Genomic DNA, 26,213 nt, shown 5'->3' with positions numbered 1-26,213 from the left:
ACATCCATCAGACACTGAGCGGGTCAAATGTTTCCAGTGGCTCTGTGTGATACTCACCAGTATCCTGGGTGAGGATCTGTCTTCCTATCTTTGGGGTCTATGGAAAGTGCTTCTCACCCCAGCCACAGCCAACCTTCTGCACAACCAGCATTCGTGTTGAACATCACTGATACACGTGCAATTGTGGTAAACTTCAGTTTTTCAGCCCCACAAGGAAGAGTAAATGTCTGGAAAAGAAATTCCCACTCCTACTCCTGGGCAAATATGGCCTTTTTGTGTGGCTGATGTGAGAATAACCAGACCATGTTAATTCGGACCTACACTCAGCAGTAATAGGGAAATAAATTAGCAGCCACGACACAAAGGAAACAAAAGTGGCAGCAATTGCTCTCTGTTTTGCAAGCTTTGGGTAAAACCATTTGAGCTTAAAATACAATCAGCATGTGCTAATGCTGCCACTTACATCTAATGGATGTGGGAAAGAGATTTGCTTATGCAGGTATCATACCACAAGGTACAGCAGCACCAAGAGTAGATGTAGATTAATATTATAAGTGACAGAAGAGCTTTAGCACACCTGTCAAGAACCTCATGTTTTTAAAGCATGTAAATCTAATGGGCCCAAGGTGAATAAAACCAGACAGTGAAAAAAAAAAAAAAAAAAGGAAAATCATGACAGAGTTTAAAATACAGTTATTTTTTAATTATACAGAGGAATTCCTATCCACTGATTTTCTGTTGCAAACAGACATTGCAGGAGGCCATATCCCAGTGTAAAAATGTCTGTGTTTATCTCAGCAGCTGCACACAGTGTTTCCCCAGCAGTTTTGTCTGGCCTTAGCAGCCTATCGGGAGCTGTAAACATCCCTCCTGTGCCAGATGCAGGATGTGCATCCCATGGATGTGACTGCTGTCCTATAGCTCAGGAAGACCAGGGGGACAAAGAGGAAGGCTCAGCAGCTCGCACCTCTGGCCAGCTGCAGGGTTTGCAGCATCAGCCAGCTGCCATCCCTTCGAAGGTGGCTCCAAAGGCAGGAGACATCCTTGCTTCACCCTCAAACCCTGCTCAGCGTAGGAGAAGCTGGGAAAACATTTTTTGGGCCCTACGCCCTGCTCAGCTAACAAGAGGGGTTAAGCAGACTGATCCAACTGCATGGAAGAGGTTTTATCAATGGGAATCTTGGAGAAACAAACCAAGAAAAGCTTTTTTCAAGGTGGCACATACAGTAGTGGCTGTAGGATGTTACTAGCTGCAGCCCTCCTCCACACATGGTGCCATTAACCCACAGAGGGATGAGTAAACAGGAGACGGAAGGTACTGCAAGGAGTGAGGCAGCTCTGCCAGGGCTTATCATAACACACATCTCTGAAGCAGGTAATTACACACGCTATGAAGTTATTCAATAAACACATTCAGTTCTCCAGTCAGCCTAATAGGCTGTAATTTCACTCTATTTCCCTCCAAATTAAAAGAAAAAAGAAATCAATAACTGATAGGCAAGCCTCTTCTCATGTGGCAGAAATGCTCTCTGTTATAGCTCTAAACCAGTACTCCCTTGCACCATGGGTTTTGTCATGACATGCTGCCCAGGGACCTTGCAACCAAGATCTGAGCAGTCTTCACTCACTAACCTGGCTTAAATTTGTTAAGGGAAACTCTTCTCCATAGCTAGCTAGACAGAAGGAACTCAGCAGCTGAGATATATTTCAGAGAACCCCCCCTGCTTTTCAGGACCCTCATTTAAAACCCATTCCCCCCCACAGCTCCAGTAACTCAGATTTCCTCCTACCTGCAGAGCTGAGATGTCCAAGAGAGGCAGGTGTTGGAGGAGTTTCCAAGTGTTGAAAGGTGTCTGAGATGTCCCTGGGCCCAGCTCTGGTCTGGAGGAGCTGCCCCACAGCTGCCACTCTCCTAAGGAAGACCCCAAGTCCTGCTCCATGCTGTGAGGAACGGGACAATTCAGAGCAAGTCTATGCTTGGAAAAAGTTAATCTGGTAGAAGATAAACCAGTAAAGTCCCACAGAAATGCTTTTAAATGCTAGAGACATAGTAGCGAAACACTCAGTTTGGTAGAAAATTGTATTTTTTCCAAAGCTGTAAATGATCTCAGTGCCAGTATCTAAAAGCGTTCTGCGTCCTCCCGGGCTTGCCCACGTGCACTGGCCCTGCTTTGGGGAAGGAGGGTCTCTCACTGAGGGAGTCTGTGGCTCAGAGCAGAGCGATCCCGGTCTTTTATTATTGACACTGCCAATTTCAGCGTGGCAACAGCCACAGTGGGCTGAAACTCTCAGGGCTCAGGCTTCCCCCAGGTCCGCTTCAGGCTCCTTGTGTTTAACACTGGCAGTAAATTTTCCCAGCACTAGCGCTTTTCCAGGCCCCCAAAGCTTCTTCTGCCATGACTTCCAACTGAGCAGATGTTAGCACTAGTATTATTATTCAGTACTATTACTGAATATTTGTTAGTCAACATTTGTGCTGTTCGCTATCAGGTTCAGTTCCCCAGTGTAAGGGTGATGGGGCCACCAGGAAAGCGAGTGCAGGACACGGGTGACCGCATGAGTCTGTGTATGATGATTGTTTTTGTCACCCTACTGATGGCATCTGAGCAATGAGAAGTGAACCAGCTGTTACTCCCACTGTCACCAGCACATCTTTTGCCTGTCATACTTTTCCTACCCAAGGCATGTCACTGCCTTCAGGAGCCCCCAGCCCTTCGCTGGGTGATCCCAGTCTCCTAGGAGGGAGCAGATGAGTCACCTCAGTCTGTCTTCAGTTAATCATTCAAAATTGCCTGTGTGAGCAGCAAAACTGCCCATCCCACTCTGGAGATCCCCCACAGCAGTGGCCAGCAAAGGTGACCACCATCAGCACTCAAGGGGCCCTGGACGGGCCATTTGGTAACAGACCTGCAGACACAGCACAGGTGGAGAGCCTGAACAACCTCCTGCATTTTAAGGTCACCGACTGTGGAAAGGATTCTTGGCATTTCCTCGTAAAAAAACCCTGAGTATAATCTCTCCTGAACCACATCCGTGGGTTAAGAAACAGCAAGGGGCAGCGAAACTTTTCCTGCAGCTCTTAAGTTCAAGTTAGCTTGCAGCGCCAGAGGCTTTTGTCAGATGAGCAAAAACTATTTGCACATTGAGACTTGCTCTTAACACTTCTCCTGGAGTTGCAAACTGACATAAAAAAAAAAAAAAAACAAAAAAAAACACCAACTACTCTGCCGTTCACCCAGAGCCTGCAGTGCAATTTTGGGAGCTTCCTCACTAAAAGGAAGAACTTATGGATGACCTGAGACAGGACCTTGTTTGGGGGGGCTTGGAAAAAGCCCCCCAAAACCACACCAGCCACACGAGCACAACAGCCTGCTCCGAGCCCAGGCTGGGGCGAGCAAACATGGCTCTTATCAGCATCTGCCCCTGGTTTGTCAGCCCCACGCTTCTCCGCAGACTTTGCATCTGGCACTGGCGCTGCACACAGGGCTCCCCGCAGGGCTTAGCGAGAGCCGAGTCCAAGCCAGGCAGGATTCTGCAGCCTGAGATGCAGCTGAAGGGCCACAGCATCACCACACCAGCCATCACGCAGAGCGGGCAGAGAAGCAACCGTGCAGAGGTGCTTACGGCATCCCGGCAGCTTTGTTTCTCTGTGTAGCCACTGAGTAGGAGTTGTGGTATGATGTTTAGGAGGGGCTTGCAGGGACAGGCTTTGAACCACAGAGCGAGCCATCCAGCAGTCACTGTGCCCAGCACAGATATTTTCTGACATTTACTGGGCTCCAGAGGGACAGACACCAAAGTCAGTTCCCACTGGTGAAGTCATGGGAGCGTCCAAAATAACTTATTTTCACCAGTCCATTGATCCCTTTCCATCATCTGTTGGTGATGACCTCCTCCGGCCTCTGCAGCGAGAGGCACTCACTAAAGGAACAGGCACCACCGAGGCCCAAAGGTGGCCTGTCCCCGTGGCAGGTATCGACACCTCACCCTTGATGCCAGGCTGGCCCACGCAGCTCGCTGTGGCAGCTCTCCTCCCCATATTACAAGCTTGCTAGAGATGCTGCAGCAGCTACCTGCACCCATTCCTAGAGTAACATTAACCAAACTCCATGCTACAGCAAAAAAAAAAAGGACCGACGATACGGATTTGTCCCCACAAAACCGCCAGCAGCCACATTAGAGCCAATGCAGTGAGGAATGGTGCAGGCAAACAAACAGCAATCCCGGGGGAAGGACATTTCCTGGGTAAGCCCTTCAAGCAGATTTGGGAAGAAGGATCTGCAGTGCAGGAGCCCCCGGTCAGCAGAGCTTCACAAGAAGCTGCGATATTGGCAGCACCACTGCCTGTCATAGAAACCTCATGTCTGTCACTCACAAATCCTCTTGTCTTTCATTAGAAGGGTCAAAATGTGACAGGGAATTCCCAAGCTCATCCACATGGCTATACTCAACCAAAGACCATAGTTACTGTTCTTCAAAGCAAGCATGTGTGCTCGACACTGGCCTAACAGCCATTCTTGAGATTTACCTGTATTTTAAACTAAAAAAAAACCCCTTATCTTAAGATTTTGGTTAGCAGAGCACAGCTCTAGCCTCATGGCTTGGGCAGCTTTGGTTCCTAGAGCCAGATTATGTACAATAGGATGGTAGAAGGCTCTGACTGTGCCATTGCTGTCACCTGTGCCCAGACAGTGAGAAGCAGGGCAGGCAGCTGCTGGCGAACCAGGAATAGCATCTCTTAATTGCAATATTACAGTGTGTATCTTACCCTTCCACTCTGAGGAGAGGGTTTGCTGAAACCTGGTGTTCAAAGCCTTCTCCACTCAATTCTGCTTTTGCGTATGTGTGTAGATCTATATGTATGATGTGTGTACATCAGTATGCATACATCAGTATCACTGACCACAGCGCAGAGCACGGTCCCCAGTCGCACAAGCATCCTCCTGGAAAATACATAATATTAACACATCAGTAGCTTCAGTGACTGTTTCCCTCCCAGAAGTAGATCTAGAGAGTATAGTGACAGAAACATTAATATTTGCTGACTCAAGGGCTCCACCAGGAGGGAAAAGAGCCTGGATCATCCTCTCAGAAGGGCTAGGAAGCCGGCGCTCCTCTGGCAGGCTGTGGAGTGACTGGCAGGAAGGCCAGACTTGCTGTTTAACAATGTTCAAAGGCAAAGAGGAGAAAGTAGCAGAATTGGATTAGCGCAGTGTCAGGCAGGCAGGGGCTGGCCGCAGCTCCAGGTGTGCTGCCACACACAGGGCGTTCTCATCTCCTGCAAAAATCTTACCAGTCCAGCAACGGGGCCTCCCAACTGTCAAGAGACACTAAGAAAGAGCTCGCTAATTGTCCTGTCTTCGCTCATTTTCTCTTCTGTCCCAGCATGGGCTGGGACTAGTCCCTGACCTGCTGCACTCCGCAGTGGTTTCATGACCAGAGAGCAGGGGCAGAGCACACTGTCCGCTTGGGGCTATTGCTGATCAAGTGACTGGTTTTGCTAGGCCCCACGTGTCTGCTTGAATGAAAACAGTGGGAGCTAGAGAGACCATTTTGGATGTTAAAAGGTGGGACTCCAGCCGTGAGCCTGAGCTCCCCTTGCAGCCCCCAGGGACGGCTTGCTGCTCACCTGACCATTGCAGATATGTCCTTCACCATCAGTTGAACCCCTCCAGAAGCACCTTCTCTGTCTTGCCGGCTATAATGGGAGCCGTGCACCAGCCTGGGACTCCAACACGATATATTGAAGGGATGCATCACAACTTCTCTCCCCCACACACCCCCCATCGAGCTTTTTTAAGTGCGATGGCCACAGTGGGACACACGCAGAGCCAGGCCCCGCTTCCTCACCAGAGCCCTCGGAGGCACGTGGTTTCTGCCCAAGACCCAGCGCTGGTGGGAGAAAGGACCCTGTGCCCTTCTTGCCTGTCTCAAGGAGGCACGCAGGGGCAGCAGGGACAAGACTTTTGACCTGACAGCGCTGAGGGCACAGAGGCCGCTGGGTGTGAACCTCCGGCAGGCCGGAGCCGGCCGCCCGGCGCCTGGCTGGCCCAGCTCGGGGGGCTGAACCCCAGGCACAGTCAGGGCACCCGACATCCCCTTGATGTGTCAGATGCCACCCACCACATTTCTGGAGTGTTTCTTCTTTGAATCTAAAGGACTCCCGAGAGATTTCTCCCTGCGCTAGAAAATTCCAGAAAAACAAACAAACAAACAAACAAAAAAAACAACCAAACTTGTTTGCTCCCTAGACTGCAAACCTCATTCCTGGGAACAAGAAGCAGCAAGTCAAGAGCTCGCAAAGCGCAAGACAGCGTATGGAGCGCTCGTCACTTCCTCCCACAACCCAAAAGCTGTGAACACTGACTTACTCTGGCACAGCCCAATTTTATCATTTTGGATTTCAAAAGAAAGCATGTAACTAGCAAACAAAGGCACACTTCTCTTCATGTTCAAGTTTTATTGAAACTACATACATATTTTACACACAAATGGAGTGGGAGCTGTTGTACCAGACTTTGGTATCTCATATACATTTACAGAACCTGAGCACATAGCAATTTCATGTTTGAATAGCCTGTATACTCTCATCTTAATTAACGACACTCAAAACAAATGCTTTTTAGAACTTTTAGTGACATAAAAATAGGTTCCATTCTTCCAACAACAGACCCATTTACAACATTTTCTCTTTCTCCCCCATGAACACAGTATTTCCAAAAGGCGTTGGATTTTCTCTCTGAGTCCATAGTTCTCTTACAGTTGCAGGAACATCAGTTCCAGCTTTTCTCTGTATTCTCCAGGTCCCCCTCTCCCCTCCCCAAGTACCTTATGTCAAATGATGCAGGCTCTGCTCTAGGAAAAAAAAGAAAGCTGTCCTGTTTCCATGCTCATGATCTTTTACTGAGACCAAACAAATAGAGTCAGTTTTGCTGCTTATTTTGACATCAGGGACAACTGTTCACTAGGAACTATGCTAAAGCAGTGGATCTATTTCATGGAATTCAGGTACCCAGGGTTATGACTGATCTGGACTGGCAGGGAAAAGCCACTCATAGTACCCTATCAATGATAACCCTGGGCTGTCAGCTCATCTCATGCCAGGCATATCGAAAGCAGCACAAGACGCTTGCAACAGTAAGACAGCCTTACAAAAGCTCTTATACAAATTGCTAAACATTCTGAAAAAATGCTTGGGTTTAATAAAGCAGAATCCTTTGCCTAGCTCATGTATACTCAATTCACCTTTGAAAAAAATGATGTGCAAATAATCCACTTACAACTGAATAGTATCCTTTCCATTCCAAGTACCACTGCAGTATGTTAGCCATTCTTCAATCGCTCCATTCTCTGCACGTACGTGACATCAAGAAATCAAAAAAAGTTTTTGGGCACACACTGGAACACACCAAAAACCAAACAGCAGTCCTTCGTAAGATGCTGCTAACACATACTACCTCAAGATTTGTTTTTAAAAGGCTTAATACCTTCCTCCATTGTTCTGCAACAATGGTTTCAAAGGTTCATATTAAACACACAACTTGAAGTACCTTCATACGTTGTTGGTGCTTCTTTACGGCATGTTTGTAGCACCTCAAGTGATGCTACCTTGGAATTATATGCCCTCTCACACCATCAATGCAAAAGTGAAACCAAGAAGGGGAGAATATCAAATCGCCCAGCATGACAGAGGGAAGACAAACACCCAGAGCTGGCTGTTCCAGTGTCTGATGCCGACTGCAACTCAGCACAGCCACAGCCTACTTAGTAAGGCACTTGTTCAGAGAAGCAGGGAAAAACAGGCAGCACAAGCCAAAGAACTACAAGATGAGTTTTTCCTCCACTATAAAAAAGCTTGCCTTTTCAAGGACCAAAGTCCACTGACCTACTCAATAACAGCTGCAAGACAAAAATCATATGTATTTGATTTAAACTCCTATCAGTGGCCATCAGGTTTGTAACCAGAGTAAAAACGTTTTCAGACAGAACCCAGGTTAATGGGGAGATCAAACTGTATCCCTGGGTTTAATAAGATTTTATAGTTCATACCTTATTAATGTCTTCCCACGTTCACTTATTACTCTATCTGCAGCAGGATGAAAGGGAAAAGCTTTTACTCTAGACCAAATCTATAAACATGAAAATAGAAACCATGAAAATAATTTATAACAACATATATACACAGAGTGATACCTCATTTGGTTTTCAGATTAAAATACCATGGCATGAGGTGAAGATGCAGTTTGCTTTCTTAAAACACTACCAAAATCTTAAAAAAGTAGTAGTATCCAGGTCATTTTTAAAGACAGCAATCACAGAAGATGAGTCAAGGGAATCTTAAAAAGGCCATCCTTTTAAAAAGTCATATACATTTTTTAAAAAGGACCCCCCCCCTTTTTTTTTTTTTTTAACGACACAGAGAAATATATTTACTCCTCAGACAAACAACATGAAAACCCAGGAAAAAAAAGTCCCAATAGACTCCAATTCCAGAAGAGGAAATGAAGACAACTTCACAGCAGAAAGTGAGATGGGAAGAGGGAGACAGTCACTGTTCGTTTGCCAAATTATCAAAAATCTGCATCCAGAGTGAAGACGTTGTCCATTGTTTCTGCCATAACAGCAAAACGTTGATATTCTGAAACCCGTTTCTCAAAGAAATTTGTTTTTCCTTCCAGAGAAATATTCTCCATGAAATCAAAAGGATTTTCTGCACGAAAGACCTGAGGAAGGGAAAGACGATTATACTGGTGATTCTGATAGGACAACAATGTTTAAAAAAACAAACAAACAAACAAAAACAACAACAAAAAACCAAACCAACAAACAGAACAGTCAAAATCCTTTCAAACTAGATCATCCCTTGCTGTAATACACTGTAGAATCTATGGACACCTATCTAAGCAAATTCAGGACTGTCACTCCCCAGGAGTTTGGCCCATGGTGAAGTTCCCCTGTGCAAGGTGCTTATTATCCTTCAAGAACTGCAGCACTTGAGCACAGCATAAATTTCCCACTACAAACCTGCAGAGCAGCTGAAGGGAAACAATGACCCGAATTGTTCTTGCTCTTTTAAACAGTGAAGCGTATATATTAATGCTGTGGTTTCGGCTGTCACTCACAGAAAGTGCAAGCACTAAATATGACCTGCTCCCTAGGCATATTAAGAGAGTGCTTTGTGCTGACAGCTTTCATGGGCTGTCCTGGCAGGCCAGCATTTTGGGCAATTGCATCTCTTACCTTTGAGAACCCAAGCTCCATTAGCAATCGGTCTGCAACAAATTCAATATATTGTTTCATCAAAGTGCAATTCATTCCAATCAGACCTACAGGTAATGCCTCTGTTAGAAACTCCTAAAAGTTAAAATAGAGATGACATTTAGAGAAATGAAATTTAAGAAGAGAAAGGAGAGAAGACACCTGTGGTTCACAGTAACACAATACTGATATTCCAGGCTACCCAGGCAGTTGTCCGAATAAGTAACTTGCATCCCTAAACTCAACAAGTGTCTTCTGTTTTCAGTAGGTTGTACCTTCCTTTATTTTTAGCATGTTTTTATGGAAAAGGCACAAGCACTTTTATTGCTGTCCCTCTCATCTGCATTTTCCCACTCCCTCCCACGTAAGTTCCCAAGCTTCAGTGTAAGCTTGAGCTCCAAGTTCAATAAAACCTACAGACCATACTAGTGGGAGCAGGAACAGATCCAGAAATCTCCAGTTTTAGTTGACTTCCAACCATTATAGAATAACAGATCAGACAGGATACATGGTGAGTGCTGAAGCCAGCCATGTATATGTTTAGGCACCGATGCGATACCTGTCAGTCTTGTGAGGCAAAGTTGGAGCATTTGTCATCATCACAGTAGTCAGATGACAACAGAAAAGTGAGCAGACTACAATCCTGCCAAACACTCAGCAGTGCGGAAACTTGTAGTTGTGGATGGGTAGAACTTCATGTGAAAGAACCTGACAGCAACCTCAGAACAAGTCAGAAGCCAGCACAGTACACGTGGCCAGAAGAGACTCTGTCTTCTCCTGAGAACAAGCAGGGATGCGTATACAGCAGGGAGAGACAAAGATCAGGAGAGGACAGAGGTAAACAAACTCTTCTCTCAGAGACAGTTGCAGTTGGACTAGATGATTACTGCAGGTCCCTTCCAACTGGAACTATTCTATTCTACACTAAATAAGACAGCTTTTCTTCCTTTCTGTCATTAAGGAGGAAACCAGCTGCTAACTTCAGCTTCTCCCAGTTGCTCGACAACTGAATCAGAAAGCCTCTGACTTATTGTCACCATTAAGAGGGTATCAGGGATCCAAGCCTGGGCTGAGTATCAAATATAGAACCCCAAAAGTTAGACATTTATTTTTGCCCGTGAGACTGGTCCTGTGCTGCTCACAATGCTGTCACAGCCAGGCTTACCTGCTCAATTTCAACAGCATTAACGATGATCTCACAGACTCGCTCTTCTGACGGTCTGTTCACTAAATATTGGAACATTAGACAAGCAAAATCACAGTGTAGACCCTGAAATAACAGAGAACAGTTGAAAAAAAAGTCAGTTTTTTCCCTCCTCCACATAGTTTGCTCTTACTTTGAGGCAGCCTCATTCAGGTTGAAGCTTCCCAGACTCCTGTTTCTTTGAGAGCCTTAATGTTACCACATGTAGCAGGCACTTTCAGTTTACAACCCAGTTAGTAACATCTGAAATCCAACACATGCCACTTACGCCAAAATAATGCTCAGCACACATGTTTCTCAGGTAAATATTTGTGAGAGCTGCTCTACTGTGAGGGATCCTACACAGAGTCCTGCTGCGCCCCTGTCTCCCTTCAGAGATGCTTTTCCAGAAAGACTCCTACATCAAGACTGCAAAACTACCTGCCAGTTCATATAGACTGTTTACTGGCTTTCCACTTCGAGATACCTGTACAGAAATACTTAAGTTCTTTTAGTAGCATTTCTTCCCTTGCTTCTTCTCACAGCATTTTCAGAAAGGAAGATTCAGATTAGAGTCAGAAAATCCAAGATTAACAAATCATCTCTCCCCACAACTGTGAGGAATTTGCTACCACAGCTTTCATAGGTTTTTAATACTTAAGGCTATTGTGCCCCAACTCAACCCACCTTCACATTTCACCCAGCTATCTTTCAGAGCCCAGTAAATTGTGCTCATTCCCAAGATTTCCAGATAAGCCTCCAGCCAGGGTAAAACCAGACCAGGAGACAAGTAATCCCTCACAGTCTGAGGCGGGGTATCGGACAGCTACTACAAGAGGTGCCTCAGTTTCTATTTGATTTTTCCTGGCTACAGCTTGAGCCTCTGACTTCAGCCATACTCACTGCTGCTAGACTAAAGGTGCACTGTGCTACCGTCTCTCTTCTTGACAGCAAGGCAGTGATTACAGCCTATAAACACTGTGAGGACACATCCAGAGTGAAAACCAGTCAGAAGGATTTGGCAGACTATGGGCTACAAAGACAATCCAGTACTATTGTTAACAAGGGTCAAAACAAAACCAAGAAGCAAACACCTTTTCAGAAAGGCTACAAAATCTTTGTGCTTCAGGTCATGAAACAGCCCTGAAACAACATAATTTGGGAAATATTCCCCATCTAGGGACAGCATTAGCTGCCTGCTGCAGGGCTTCCCATGGTCTTGTCCAAGGCAACATCACCAGCAGGATGCAGGACATGCCTGGCTTCTCATTTGAACCAGTGTGCTCCACTGACTGGTGCTCCCAGCAGCTTTGTACTTTTAAGAATCAGAGATGCACCAGCTCAAACAACAACCTGGAAACAGCCTGCAGTTCCAAAAACATATTGACCATTTAAAACCATTTATCTGTTCAGGTGCATCAGAAAACAGTTCATGTAGTTTTCCATTGTAACAGCATTTCCTGGTTTTCAGTGCAGGTGCTGTACACGGCAAGCCTTACCCTTTGCAACAGCTCTGCAGTTGGAATTATGCCAGCGAAGCTCAAGAAAAATTCACGTCCTTTGGTGCTTGACTCTACAGAGAAGTACGGTTACACCGCTGTACAGAGGAACCTACATCTCATTCACCTGCAAATGATCCTTCTAACAAACAAATACTTCCTCGCTGGAGTGGATCAGTGCATGATGACTCACAGAAACAGAAGACACCAGGAAGGTCAAGGCTGAAAAACTGTTTGGTCTTGCTTACTGATCATATCACTTTCTTCAAATTGGCTTTTAAATTAAAGGCATCTAGTAAGATACCTCCTTTCAAATCAGTTTATCTAATGCATGGAAATTACTTCCATTATGATAAAGCTCTTTATTCTTTTAGACCAACTCTGGTAAGTTCAAACCACTAGCATGTTTATACTGCATACAAAACTGGTCTTTCTGCTTTTTCAGTGCTGACAGTGCCATAAGCTGTGCTGTGCCTTAAAGACAGGCCCCAACCATAAGCAACTGCTGCCAACTGGCAGGCAGCAGTGCAGGAAGCAGTGAAAAGAAAGGGCACTTGGCCAGCACATGGCTTGCCACATTTAGTGTGCTGACATGCAGCCCCTATGATACGTCACATCTTAGGCAAAGAAGCACTCTCCTCTAATGCAGACCTACAGCTGTCCCCTCCCAGGGGATCCTATCGCTGTGCAGTCACACCAGAACAGGGAGAGGAATGGCACCTTCTGCTTCCGCAGCAACCTGCCACAGCTGGCCAGGCGACGGATGCAGAAGGCCATCTGCAAGCTCTGGGATGCCCAACTAGGGGCAGGTGGGGAGTGGTACAAGGAGGCCACTTGAACCTGACTGAAGCAGTTAAGCCACAGCAAGGCTCAGTCATGTCCTAGCTAGGTCCTTGCCCAAGCCAGCCCGCACTGCAGCTGGGGACCATGCAATCCCACACCAGTCCTTGGGCAGCCAGGCCTCTGCCTTCTTTCGCAGCACAGGAAAACAAACATCCCCTTCAATCCAAAGAGTCCACCTTTTTGATCATATTATGCGTTGGAGTATTGCTAATATTTATGTTTACTCCCTTTAAAAACAGGTATTTCTGATGAGGGACATAGCAGCACTTAAGCTTTAAGTTCATTAGTAACCTAGAGCTAGAATTCTGCTTCCTTCCCATTTTTACAAATACTCTGGGAAGAGCCGGTTCCTTTGCAAGGACTCCAGCCTTCCTACACGTCAGCAGTTACAGCTCCTCCATCAGGCTGCAGAAACAGGGTCCGGCACTGCCCTGGGAAAAGGAAGTCTTTTCTCTGTGCTGCCTAGAAGGTGATGTTAGAGCCGACGCAGAAGGCTTACTGCAGGAGAAGCTCTAGTGAGCATGGCCTGCAGTTACCCAGCAGGCAACCAGAACCTCTGCTCCTCCAGGACAGTGGACCTTCCCTGGAAAACCCTGCTGCTGACACTGGCTAGCAGAAAACCTACTCAGACTTCTACCACCTCCCTGCCTCCAGCACCACCAACATTAAAATGGCTTTGTCATACCCAGAAATGCATCCCCTACTTGCTGCTGGATTATCTTTTTCACTGTTCCTACCCAAATACTGCTTTCTGCTCCAACCCTCCCTGCCACTAGAGGTGGGCTGTTCTGGCAAGACTATGGGATCTTTATGAATATAATTCTACCCTTTCCTCAAAACTCACTTTCCTTCCCAGACAGTATGTAGGACGTGACACATTACCTCATCTCTGCTAATAAGTTCATTGGAGAAAGTCAGTCCAGGCATCAGTCCCCTCTTCTTCAGCCAAAATATAGCAGCAAAGGAACCCGAAAAGAAGATGCCTTCAACTGCAGCAAAGGCAACCACTCTCTCACCTGTTTAACATAACACATTTTCAGTTAGACACAAAATAGCGTATTGCTCATCAGCAAGATGCACCACTTGCATCAGACAGACCAATGCTGGAGAGGAGCAATCCCCTTTGCTGCACCAGGTGCTGTATCTGACCACATCTTTCAGCGGATCCCGAGGCATACAGGGTCTACACACGCGACAGCACTTAACCACAGGCAACCCTGGCAGAACTGAAAAACCAGGGCACCCACTGAAACTGCCGCATACCAGAAGGGAAAGAACATTGTTGTCCAAAGGGGCCAAGACATTAGTACTCCTTTATCTCTTTCTCCTAAAAAGCAGGAAAATGACTGTATAACTAAGAGACAAAGCTAAGAGAAGAGCCGATCTCCTACAAATGAAAACAAAAAATCCTACACCTCCATTTCTGCTTGTTCAAAATCTATATAAAACCATATTCTTACAAGAGTGGAAGAGCACAGAACATAATTCATCAAAACACAAATAACTATTTATGTTATCCCACCTGTCATCCCACCTTTCATCCAAGGAAAGCACAGCATTATTTGTCCCAGTTCTCCCTGCCCTCTACAGGAACGTATTTCTTCAGACTACAAAACCATCTGACTGCTCGGTATAGACATGTCATTCCATGTATTCTATTTTAAACAATTTCACAAGATCCTTGAGTACATTCTAAGATGAAAAGCTTTTGCATTAAGTGCTGGTGCTTTTTCCCAGTGAGAACTGCATTGAATTTTGTTTAAAAAATAAAATAGTGCCAAAATAGCCAAATGTCCCACTTCCTCTACAAGGTGCAAATGCCATCTGCTGGCTCATCTGAAGAAATTCAAGTTAGGAAAAAAGCATGAAGAGCAACACCAGTTTGTAGGTATCACAGAAGTTACTAAGGAAAGAATCTGTCTGGCAACATCAAAAATCTCATAGATTACTTCTAGAGAAGAGTGGAGGACAGCTGCTCGTATAGTTTTAATGAAGCACAAGACTGAATATCGATATGGTTTTTACTACATTCCACCTGGCTAGATAGCATACAAATGAGTTATGCTGAAACAAAAACCACCCACCAGCAGCACCAGATAATGTGAGCGCACTCTGGGAGGCTGAGAGGCCAAGAACAGGTACAGCAGTTGCACCTTCAGCTTAAGAAATCAACCAAAGGTGTGGAGACCCGGCTGCAGGCCAGGGAGGAAAGCTGGAAGGAAACACCAAGCAAACAAGCCAGCCAGCCACCTTCATATACCTTATCTCTTAATCCAAAACTGGAAGACTTGTCCCCCCACCAAATGTTTTAAACTTGGGAAGTTTTCTTAGTAAGATGAAAAAAACAGAAGACTAGAAAGGTACTTTACAAAAATTTGGATAGTATGCATGAAGTTTGGGGTCAGGGACTTGGGGGGGAACATTGCTTCTTCAGTTAGGAAACCTGATTCCTGGCACACCCCACACTGCTGTGAGCTGAATGAAGGAGATGAAGGAAAGACTCCACACAGCCAGCAAGGCCAGACTGGGGAGGCAGTGGGACACTCCAGGACAGGAGAATCTACAGCTACAAAAAGAACCCCACTCAGGAGCTGTGAACAACAGATGCTGCAAAAGAATGATATTCAGATTTATTTTGTTCATTTGGTTGAACCTCTCCATCTCCTACACCTTCTCTAAGTATAGAGGATGTTTGTTTTGGAAAATTCACCACAGTCTGTCCATTATTTAATTCAGCTACAATACATCCTTCAGAGCCAACACTGTAAGCTGAGTGCAGAACACTGGAAAGGATGCCCCGCACCATGCTGCTGGAAGCTGAGCTAGTGTCCCAGCTCTGAAGTGAGATACATCAACTAGAAACCTGGTCCCAACAACAAATCAGAAACACCAGAGACAGATGATTCTTGAATCTTTTTTGCTCAGGTTCAGTCATGCTGTTACAAAAAAAGGCTAACATCACACCCAAAGTTGTCTACAGGAACATGAACACAGAAAAAGCCTGGACTTGCAAGACTTCCACTGCCCAGTTCTGGAGTACAAAATAGGAGCCAACTGGAAGAAATAATCAGAACTCCTATAAAACAAGGCCTACAAGCAAAAAGTGAAAAAACTAGGGTTGTTCAGTACAAAGACAAGAAAAGACAGAGAAACCCACAAGCATTTTTCATAACGTGACTCTACCGGGTGCTGCCATTACTATATTGCTTTAGCTGAAGATAAAAACATACATGCTCACCAGAGGTTACTTCTAGTTCTTTAGTTAAACCAGAGACCCACAAGCCACTACACCATCTGTGGAGAATTTCATTTCACGTTCCAGGGATGCAGCTCACTCCCACAGGATGAGTTTGTGACATGTGCAACAGAAACAAGTTTTTAAGAAGCTACACACCAAAAGTGGATTCTCTGTCTTCAATCCACTTCAGAGCCCAGTCTGCTTTCTTCTTGACACATGGCATTGTCTCAATAGCATTAAATAAGAAATCCCTACAGAAGAAAACAAACAGAAAACATCAAAATAATAAGTCATTTATGTAAATCTGCCCTGTTTGTCCCCACTGGCTCTACCAGTGGAACCCATTATGCTAGGCTCTAAACTAACCCAAGAGAGAGCCCATTCCCACCCCAAAGGGGTGATGATCTCTGATAACACTGGCACAAGGAGGCAGATGTGACAAACCCAAGCTCTCAGAGAAGGTGAGCTGCAGAGATGGGAAGCTAACTCAAACATCCCATCCCAGGAGTGCTCACCCACCAGACCATGCTGCCTCTCAGACTTCAAGCCACTTTCTACCTACCGAGCTAAATCTCATCTTGCCCAACTCCACAAAAGGAGCTGGACAATTCCCACGAGCACAGGCTCTGTTCCCATGCTAAACACCTGAAAGGGAACCTTGCAGTCCTCCCACTGCCACCACACAGGATGCCACCATGGGAAACCAAGCTCTGCCTGGCCATCACCACGGTGGAGTCTCTGGGGGAAAGGGCTTCTTTTCAAATGTATTACCATTTGGACTAGGAAGTTCTCCAGGCAACAGAGGTGATGGGGCTCTCCAAGGAACCCAATACTTCAAAAATAAGCGGTTCGAGTTGTATGAAAAAGTACCACCAAAAAAAAAAGCTGAAGGGATGTAAATACATTGATTAGTGTATGTTAGAAACACCAGTTGGATCATGAGCACTCAATTTCCTGAGGCAGATCCTTTGCTGATGTGAAAGCAAGCACCTCAGGAGCATAATAACCACAAGGAGCTTATTTAACTTTTAAGAACATTTCACACAGTCCACACTTCCTGCAGTCAACGATTTATATAAATATTAACTAACCTCCTGACACTCTGACACAAGTCTGCTGGTCAGTAATACTTCTCTCCCTTTTGGGGGCCAGGCATGCAGGCCTTGAAAGCTTTAAGGAACTGTCCCCAGCTCCCCCAGTAAGTCAGTATGAAACAGAAGACAGCTGCTGCTGCCCAACAACAGTGCCACTGGACTAGGTGACAGATTTCCCATGGGTCTGTAACATATCCAGATGTTTACCTTTTCTCAGGATCTCTGATGTAAGTGTCTATGAGCAAGCTGTACATCTCTGAGTGAACGTTCTCAATGAGAATCTGAAAGCCATAGAAACAACGAGCTTCTGGGATCTGCACCTCCTGACTAAAACGTGCAACCTACCAAAACCAGAAAGCATGGCAATCAGCACAGTAAAACCAGACCTGCATGACAGTACTCTAAGCCTAATGGGAGAGACAATAGATCTCTATCACAAAGAAAAGATAGGAGCAGTTCAGCCCTACTTTATTCACAGACATGTCGGTAGGATAGGTGTGGTGCAGAAGAAAACAAAGCAAACTAGCTAGAAGTAAATACATCTGCTGTGCATATTGGGTAGCAAGCTGCAGTGAAGCATGAGGGCACACGTAAACAGGAGAACAGCAAAATATTGCAATAGCAAACGCTTCATATTGAACAAAGCCTCAGACATTCTGTTCATCATTGAAAAAAATTAACAGTATGATACATGTTCGTGCAATATATGCACATATACTATGATATATTCTACACATTACAGACATTCAAGATCTAAACTGGACACGTGCAGTCAGATACCACTGATAACCTGTGGTGAGATATTCTGCAGCCCAGAACTGATTTCAGCAGAAAGATTTCCCCACCTTTTTAGTAGCACCGACCTACAGCCCTAGAAGATTCTAAGATGCCGTTCAGTGAGAGCAAAATGGATTTTACCAAAATGAAGAATACAGAGCAGGGCACAGCACAATCCCTCCCTACTTCGCATATAACACCAGTGTAGGAAGGAGTGCAGTGTTCTATTAATTCATTGAGAAATGCAGATCAGCACAGCCAGGCAGAAGGCTGAGCTTAAAAGCTGTGTCCAAGAGTGATGTGACTAGAAGTCTTGCTGATCACAGTTGACCCAGTTTAACTCAGACACTGGCCCCTGCAGAACGAGCTGCTTATTCCCCTTGGCAAAGGTGAGACGATAGGAAGAAAAAGAAAGTACACATTTAATAAACTTATGCATTAATGTGAGAAAAACAAAATGAAAAGCTAATAAAATGAGTAAGTATTTAAGTTCTCTGTAAAGCTTTCTCACCAGGTTTTCATTTACAATTCCATCACTGGCCGCAAAAAATGCCAGAACATGAGAGATAAAGTACTTCTCATCTGCCTTCAGCTTGTTCCAATGAGGAAGGTCCTTTGACAAATCAACCTAATGAAAAGAAAAAAGAAAACTATTATTGCTCTTTTGAGTTTGTCATTCTGTAAGAACAGAAACAGCTCAGACAAACAACTGAGGCAGAGTTTTGGCATTTGCTCTGAAATCTTTACATGTAGAGAATTCAAATACATGTAACTAAAAGACAACAGACACACTGCAGTAGTGCTGTCTCCCTCTGCAACAGTAACATCATGTGTTTGCTTTGCAGTTTACACTTTTATAATCTGGAATAAAAATCAGTGTCTATTAAGTGAAAAATAAATCAGATTTTTAAAAGCATTAGTATCTTCTTGTCACGAGTATGAACATGCACCAATAAGCAGAGTTCACTCTGACACACTTAAACTCTACTTGAAATAAATGTGGATACTCCAAAAAACCTATACCCAGGTGTGCCAAAAGATGGACTGAGGGGACTTTTGCCTTTGGCAGGTGTTCAGCTGCCATCCTGCCAAAGAATGGCAAAAGGCAAACACTGTGCAACTGCTCTCCTCTACCAGGCTGAACTCTAGCCACAGTAGAAAACCACAACTTCCTCTGCATAGGTCTTTTTTTGTTTGTTTATTTGTTTGTTTGGAGGGATTTCTGAACCACAGCAGCAGTTAAGTAGGGCCAGATGTGAAAAATACAGAGACCTAAAAACTTATGTATGTGTATGTGTGTGTGTATATATAAACATGTACACACATACCTGTGTATATAAATATATACACACACAAACCAGTTTTACAGTTAACTTTCCAGTTCATTTGGAAATGCATCGACAGATGGCAGGACACTGTGAGAAGGAACCGGTAATAGGGTAAAAGAGCAATGCTGATCAGGCAGGTGTTTAAATGCCTTTTAACAGCCTAAATCAACCTACTGCAACAGGTCAGCAAGCCTCCCAGGCAGGCAACAGAATAGCACTTCTATAGACAGCTGCTCCTCACCATCCCAGGATGCTTTCTGGCCTATTTAGAGCCTGCCAGTGCTTTCAGCTCAAGTGCAATTGCAGATCACTGCTCACAAATGAGCAAAGGCTGCAGAAACTTCAAGTTGGAACAACCATCTCAGCTGGCAGGTAATCTCTCCAGATCAGTGCAGTGTTGAGAAGCCTCCACTGCTGCAAGCATAGCAAGCTGAATACTGCTCAGGTCTGACTAACCAGCAACCTCGGGGAAAAACTTACAGCTTGCATTATAACACAGGGCAAGCACCTAATCAGGGCAATCAGGAGTCAACTAGAAGCATTTTCAGCAAGTGCACCTGATTATCATCATCTTTCTGGCAAATAGGTGCCTAACATTAAAGAACACCATTCACATGAAATTACCCAGCACGTTTTATGTGGGCAAGGACTGAGCTGCAAGTACAGAGACCACAGCAGGGTAGGAGCTATGTGACCACAAATCAGAACTATCTGACATAGCTTCCCTCTATAACCAGGGAATTGGCTCAGGATACAACTCCACCTCATCCTAAACCAAACACCCGAAACAGCTCTGCTGAATCACCCTGACGAAGCCACTTTATTTCCACTGTCCATGAAGGGAGTCCTGCTCTGCTACAGACACCTCATGTTCTATGCAATTAACTTCAACCCTTACAACACAGAAGCCAGAAGCATCAGGACCTCAGCATCAGGCACCTTGTGCCAACCCACTGGCCCCGGGGCTCACCTCTTCTGCTGTCCAAAAGGAGGCCTGAGCCTGTTTATACATTTTCCATATGTCTGGGTACTGGATGGGGAAGATGACGAACCGGCGGGGATTTTTTCTGAGAAGAGGCTCCTCGCCAGCACCCAAGCCATTTTCAGTAGCACTCGGAGAAGAGCTCTGAAGACAAAGCACACTTCTGGTTAAGGTTGCAGTTACTTATTCCTCCTCTTCCCCATATCCCAAAGGTGCGTTTCAAAGGCCACCCACGCCACACAGACACTCACCCGCCCTCCTCGGCTGGACGCGGCGCTACCCGTCCCTGGGGCGCCTGCCCCCTCGCCCTCCATCCGCGCTCCTGCTGCCGGGGCGGCCGTGCCGCCTGCCCGCCCCGCACCGCTCGGGCCAACCGCCCCCTCCCAGGCGCGCCGGCGCCAGGAAGAGCCCAACGCCCGCGTGCCGAAGAGAAAGCCCTTCTGCGGCGCGAGGAGGAAATCTGCCCCGGGAGAAGACATCCGACGCTGTGCCGCTGCGCGTGGGGAGATACGCGCCGGTTATATACGCACTGCCACCAGCCCGCACCCAGCACAGCTCTGCGAGGCTCACCACCCCGGTTACCTCCAAATCATTCACCTCACGTCAAGCCACTTGGGCCTGGATGGACTTTCCCGAAAATACCACGAGATCACAGCGACTAATCCCGTCTGGTAGAGGATCGGCCCTGTGCCGCAGCAAGTCTCTGCATGGAGGTTTGCCTATGCAATCCTGCAGTGAGCAGAAGGCAGCCCCCCACCCCCGCACCAGCGTGGGTCTGGAGGCTGCGCCTCAAGTGCCGATACAAAACCACTTGCCTCTCTCTTTCCAACAGCAGGAAAACCCCTGCCCGGAGTCACCCATCCCCACCCCGCTTCCTCTGCGTGGGCTCTCGGAGAACACCCGTGCACGGCTCTCCTGCAGAGAGCTACCAGCCTGGCCGTGGTGGGGATGGCTGACGTTTAGGAGACAGGCCGGTGAAGCAGCACGGAGAGGGCACTCCATGAGCGGGGCTCTCACCTCGTCTCCAGCTGGGGACATCTGCTCCCAGGATCAACACCAGGCAGCATCCCTGCCAGGCACGTCACCCAGCACCTACTGGGGACAGCCGCTGCGAAGGGCAGTCAGGACAGCACGCTGCAACCTCTCCAGAAGGGCTGGCGACTCACACTGATCGATGTTTAGCCAGCCAGACGCCTTTCTGGGTCGGTTCTGAGATCCCACCAACACCGAGGATAACTAACCACAGGCAGTATACGAGGTATTACATAAAATACAGCAGGGAAGAGGAGCAAAAGGTTTTGAATACCATTGCTTCTACACTCCTAGGAGGTGCCAAAGTCCATTCCCTACTCAGTCTGATTGTAACCACTCACGTAATAAAAAGCAATCCTTTACTTCAATTTGGAAAACACCCTCAAACAAATAATTCTACTCACATGTAAAAAACAAACAAAAACCAAACACTCACGCACACTGCATAGCTGGCATATGCACTACAGATTCCCACAGAAAACATATTAGGAAGCACATTCTGGGTTACAATTTTATCACTTTATTATAATTTTAAATATTACTCAATTACACGAGACAAATTTCCCAGCATCATCTTGCAGAATCTCTGCTGAAGACCACGAGAGTGCAAGCCCTCTCGTATTTCCCAAGACACAGAGATGGTTGCAGTAACCCACTGGAAGTGCCACAGGGGAGAATTTATTTTAACCTAACAAGGGGAACTAGCTGTTACTAATCTCAGCCTTGATGTCCCTGAGCCATTCAAAAGCCAGCATGCAGGGGGATAACTTGAAAAATACTTCTGGTGTACAGAGGTGAAGTGGAACGCTGGAAGAGCAAAGTTCCAGTATGGCAGGAAAACTGGAGACCAACTCTGAGACAAGGAACACTTGTAATTTTTCCAGTGGCCTTTAACAGCTGCCATGCTGCAGGCCACAGAGAGTGGTCAACACACCAGAAATACTGTCAGCACACAGTGAGACAGAAAGGCACGAGAAGAAGACTCATGAAGCAGTGTGTACGCTCTGGAGAGCATTCCTGATGGCAGGAAAGCAGAAGGAGGGCTTCCAGGAGCCAAAGACTCAGAGTGATGGCACGACCCTGAGAAAGACCACCACACAGAACTGGAAAATTGTGCAAGTTTTTAAGAAAATACCTGGGGTTTTTTTAATTCTAAAAACCAGAAGGGTCAGCCCACAGAGACTACGACATACCGGAACCTCCCCCTCAACCCACCTCCCACCTCCTCTAACCCCTTCTCTAACCACACATCGCATGGGACGCAACCACGCGTCCTTCTGCACCCCGGTGAGAGGCTGCACGTGCATCCCACGAGCTCCTAAAGGCTTCAGGCCAGCCCTGGGCAGCGCAGGCCACGCTAGTGATGAGACTGGGAAGACGACCAGCACTCCCAGTAGAGCCGGCTTCCACCGCACAGCGGCTGAGGAGCACACCACCTCCTGGTTCTGCTCGCCCAAGGGGATGCACAGCACTACCGTCTGCTCTGGCAGGCCAGAGCGAGCACCTCTTCACTGCAGGCACAGCATGCCACTGTTCACAGAGGGAAACGTTAAGGGTGCTGTTAGGCTTGTATTTAACACCCCTGGTTTTGGAAACTTGAGCACTGCTGAGACATAAAGGCCGGGGAAGGCCGCGCGGGCTTCTCTGTGCAAAGATCCTTTACTCTCACACGCCTCAGCCTGGATCCGTAGGGTCATACTGGGGAGAACCCAGAATGGAGCACAGACACCTCCCTGGGCCAAACTCTCCTGGTCCACAGGGGCTGGGAAGCCAGGACTGCCCGACAACACCCCAGCCGGCTTCCGCAGCGGCCAAGGGCAGAGGGGCCAAGCTCTGCATTCCTGGCCCAGGCTGGCCCAGCTCTGCAAGCCCAGCAGGGTCCTGCGACAGGCCACCCAGCACCCGAATCCTGGCTGGCCGCGCTCATCCCTCACCGGTATGTTTTCAGCGTCCCCCCGAGGTCACGGTGTCAGGACCCTCACGAGCCCAAGCGGGACAAGGACACGAGAAGCAGCCCCGTGCCCTTCACAGGGCTAACCCAAGCACCGCCACGGAGCCGTGTCAGTGGATCCCCAGGGCGGGAGGGGGTGAAGCCACCGCAGCCGGGGTGCCCGGGACCCCTCCGTGCCAGCCCCGCGCTGCCCGGGGAGGCCTGGCCCAGCGAGGAGGCGGCGGCAGCTGCCGGCCCCCGGCGGCACAGGAGGCCGCGGCGCCCGGCCACAGCCGGCGGCTCGGGCCGGGACCCGCGGCCGGGCAGGTGCCTGCGAGGCCGGGGATGCCGCGGGCAGGGCTGCGCTGCCCTCCGGAGACACCCGCACGCCCGCGGCACCTCTCCGCGCCGGCGGCCGGGTCCCCCTCGCTGCTCGGCGGCGGCTGCGCGCCCGGGACACCCGCCGCCCCGGCCCCGGCCTTACCCGCTCAGGCCCGGCCGCCTCCTCCAGGGCCGCTCGGCCCCGCCGCTCGCCCATGGCCCGCGGCGACTGGGCCGCGAGTGGGCGGTGGCGGTTGAAGGGGGAACGGCCACGGCCGCGGCCGCTCCGCCTCCCCGGGGCGGGGCGGGGGGGGGACAGCGGCGGCCCTGGGCCCCGCCTGAGGGCGGTGGCGGTGCCGGAGGCCGCTGAGCGGGATACACCGAACCCCGCGCCGTCGGGCCCGGGGCGGGGAGGGCTCGGCCGTACCGGTCTCCAGCGAGACCGGGTGAAGGAGGTGGCGGGAGCCGGGCCCTGGTCTGTTTGTGCCCGCTGGCCGGGGGCTGCCGGCCTCCGCTGCTGCCGGGGCAGAAAGAGGCGGAAAACTCGGACAGGTGGAGCATTAATTGCCGCTGACGGTCATATTTTGTAAGGAATAAAACAAATACAACACCAGTGAAGGAAACAACCACCCAAAATTAGGACAACACAGACAGCCCTCTGAAAGGCGGTAATGGAAGATAGTGGAGGGAGCTAACTGCTTTGTTGCCAATAGTGAAGTGTGTAGGGAGTTGAAGAGAGTAAGGGTAACTACCACTGAGACAGAACCTGAAATGCTTATTACTAGGTAGAGGTAGGCACGCTAAAAGTGTACAAGAAAGAGCAACCTCTGGAAGAAAAAAAGTGTTTTTTAAGCCATGTTGAGCTAATACCTCAAAACGACCCCTAGTAATGCATAACAGACATGGAGGTGTAGTGCAGGGACCTGTGAGTACCAACGCTGTGAGTAACTGTACTGCTGACATTTGTTTCTGTCACTTCTTGCAAGCAGAGAGATTTCATCCAGAGCAGGGATCCACCAAAGTTTCATGGCTTCCTCTTCTTCCTCATCCCAAATCTGGCCAGGCCCTCGGGTTCTTTTTTTTGTAGACATGTGGGTCATTCACCAAAACAAATAGTCCGTAGGAAGAAGAGAGGCAAAGTGCCAACCAAGGGGTTTGTCATGAAGACCTGAAAACAAAGACACAAATCTAAAAGCAAACACCCATGAGAGAGAACTAAATGTTTGCGAGCACCAAGCCAAGTCAGGCAGCACACAAGCATGACTGGGCCACTCTTTAAAAGCCAAAAGAAATGCCCAGAGCCCAGGGTGGGTCCTTCAGGAGGAGGAGCTGGAAGCACGGTGTTCCTCAGCGGAGATGAGCGCGCAGGCACCGTTCACCATCCCTGCAACCGCTGGCTGCTGCTCCCCAGGCCAAGCGGCGGCTGAACACCCCCGAACACCCAAGCAGCCAGGGAAGGTGCACAATGCACAGGTGGGGGATTCAAGGGATTCTGGTATCCTTTTCCAGAAAGGTAGCCTTCTGTGTTGTTAGTTCTCTGTCATTAAGAATTTTGGATTTTTTTTTTTTTAAAAGCACCTAGCCACCACAGAGTGACTGAGACCTCCCCTCTCCCCATTTCCCAAGCACAGGAAGCAGGAACTGGGCCAGCGGGGCTCCTCCAGACTGTATCTGCCTCCTGTGGCTTTTTTATACCTTGTGAGAGGAACTCAAGCCTCATCGGGGCACGCGGTGAGGAAAGTCCAGTGGTGAGATCTGTATGTCATGGGTGACCATGCTGGTCCTATGCACAGGAACAGCTCTGCTTTTCTTACATTGAATTTTCTGAGAAGCAGAAGCACACACCTAAGTAGCAAGCTACTTAGACAGCACACCAGAAATACACAAATGGTAAATGAGGAAAGGTTTTACACTAACATCTGCTGTTACCTGACTAGCCTTTAAGTGCTGTTACCCCGAGATAACCATACAAGTTGCTTAATATTCACATTCAACAGCAGCTCCACTCATCAACATACCAAGTACCAGGGATTCCAGTTTTTTGTCCAGAGCAAATGATTAGGGGAACAGTGATTGATGTAGAACAAACCCAACTGACCCATTGGTGCGTGTAACAGTGTGTTGATAGTTTAAGAGGGAGACGCACGAGTTTCTGGGCCAAAACCAGCAAGCAGCAAAACTCAAGCCTAAATATTAAATAACATTGATCTACCTAGCAGTTGTGTCAGCCCCCTAACCTGATTATCCTGGTTGCTGTTTCAAAATTCCCCAAATAAGGGATTGTCCTGCTGAATATCTGTCAAGGTTTAAGAACCAGCACAAATTAATATAATTAGGAATAGAAAGAAGTTAAGTATTTGGGGATAATTACTTAAAGTCACACATGCCCTTTTACAGATGCACAACAAACTTATATGGTACCCGAAGGTTAATATACAAAGGAAAAATACTGAAAAGGAAATATATCACAAAGATTGACAGAACAGCAGTTGGCTGTTCTTGCACCTCCACAAAAATCCACCAAGTTCTGTTTGCTTTGCTTTATATAAATTAATTACATGATACTGAAATATGGAAAAGCACTTGTGAAACTGTACAATAGTTTACACGCAGAATAAACATATAACCATATATAAATATAGCATCACACATGATTTCACAAGATTTCTGATTACTCAGCTGTACCTACGATGTCCTATTTAGAAGGGGCTCCCCAACGGGCGGTGGA

At 47.4% G+C, this 26,213-nt stretch overlaps 1 protein-coding gene across 1 annotated transcript; it reads right to left on the bottom strand.

The window, feature by feature from the left end:
- Nucleotides 1–6,445: 6,445 nt before the first annotated feature.
- RRM2B (ribonucleotide reductase regulatory TP53 inducible subunit M2B) lies at nucleotides 6,446–23,760 on the bottom strand. Its single transcript, XM_042786190.1, has 9 exons — nucleotides 23,649–23,760; nucleotides 20,191–20,346; nucleotides 18,404–18,520; nucleotides 17,323–17,456; nucleotides 16,178–16,272; nucleotides 13,666–13,799; nucleotides 10,424–10,528; nucleotides 9,241–9,354; nucleotides 6,446–8,723 (listed from the first exon to the last, which is right to left on the bottom strand). The coding sequence occupies exons 1-9, from the start codon at nucleotides 23,700–23,702 to the stop codon at nucleotides 8,571–8,573; spliced, it is 1,062 nt and encodes a 353-aa protein (XP_042642124.1). The 5' UTR covers nucleotides 23,703–23,760; the 3' UTR covers nucleotides 6,446–8,570.
- Nucleotides 23,761–26,213: the final 2,453 nt, after the last annotated feature.

Source organism: Tyto alba, unplaced genomic scaffold (assembly GCF_018691265.1).
Source record: "Tyto alba isolate M040663 unplaced genomic scaffold, T.alba_DEE_v4.0 Super-Scaffold_9, whole genome shotgun sequence".
In the NCBI taxonomy this organism is placed as follows: Eukaryota; Metazoa; Chordata; class Aves; order Strigiformes; family Tytonidae; genus Tyto; species Tyto alba.
This window is presented reverse-complemented; position numbering and strand designations above follow the sequence as displayed.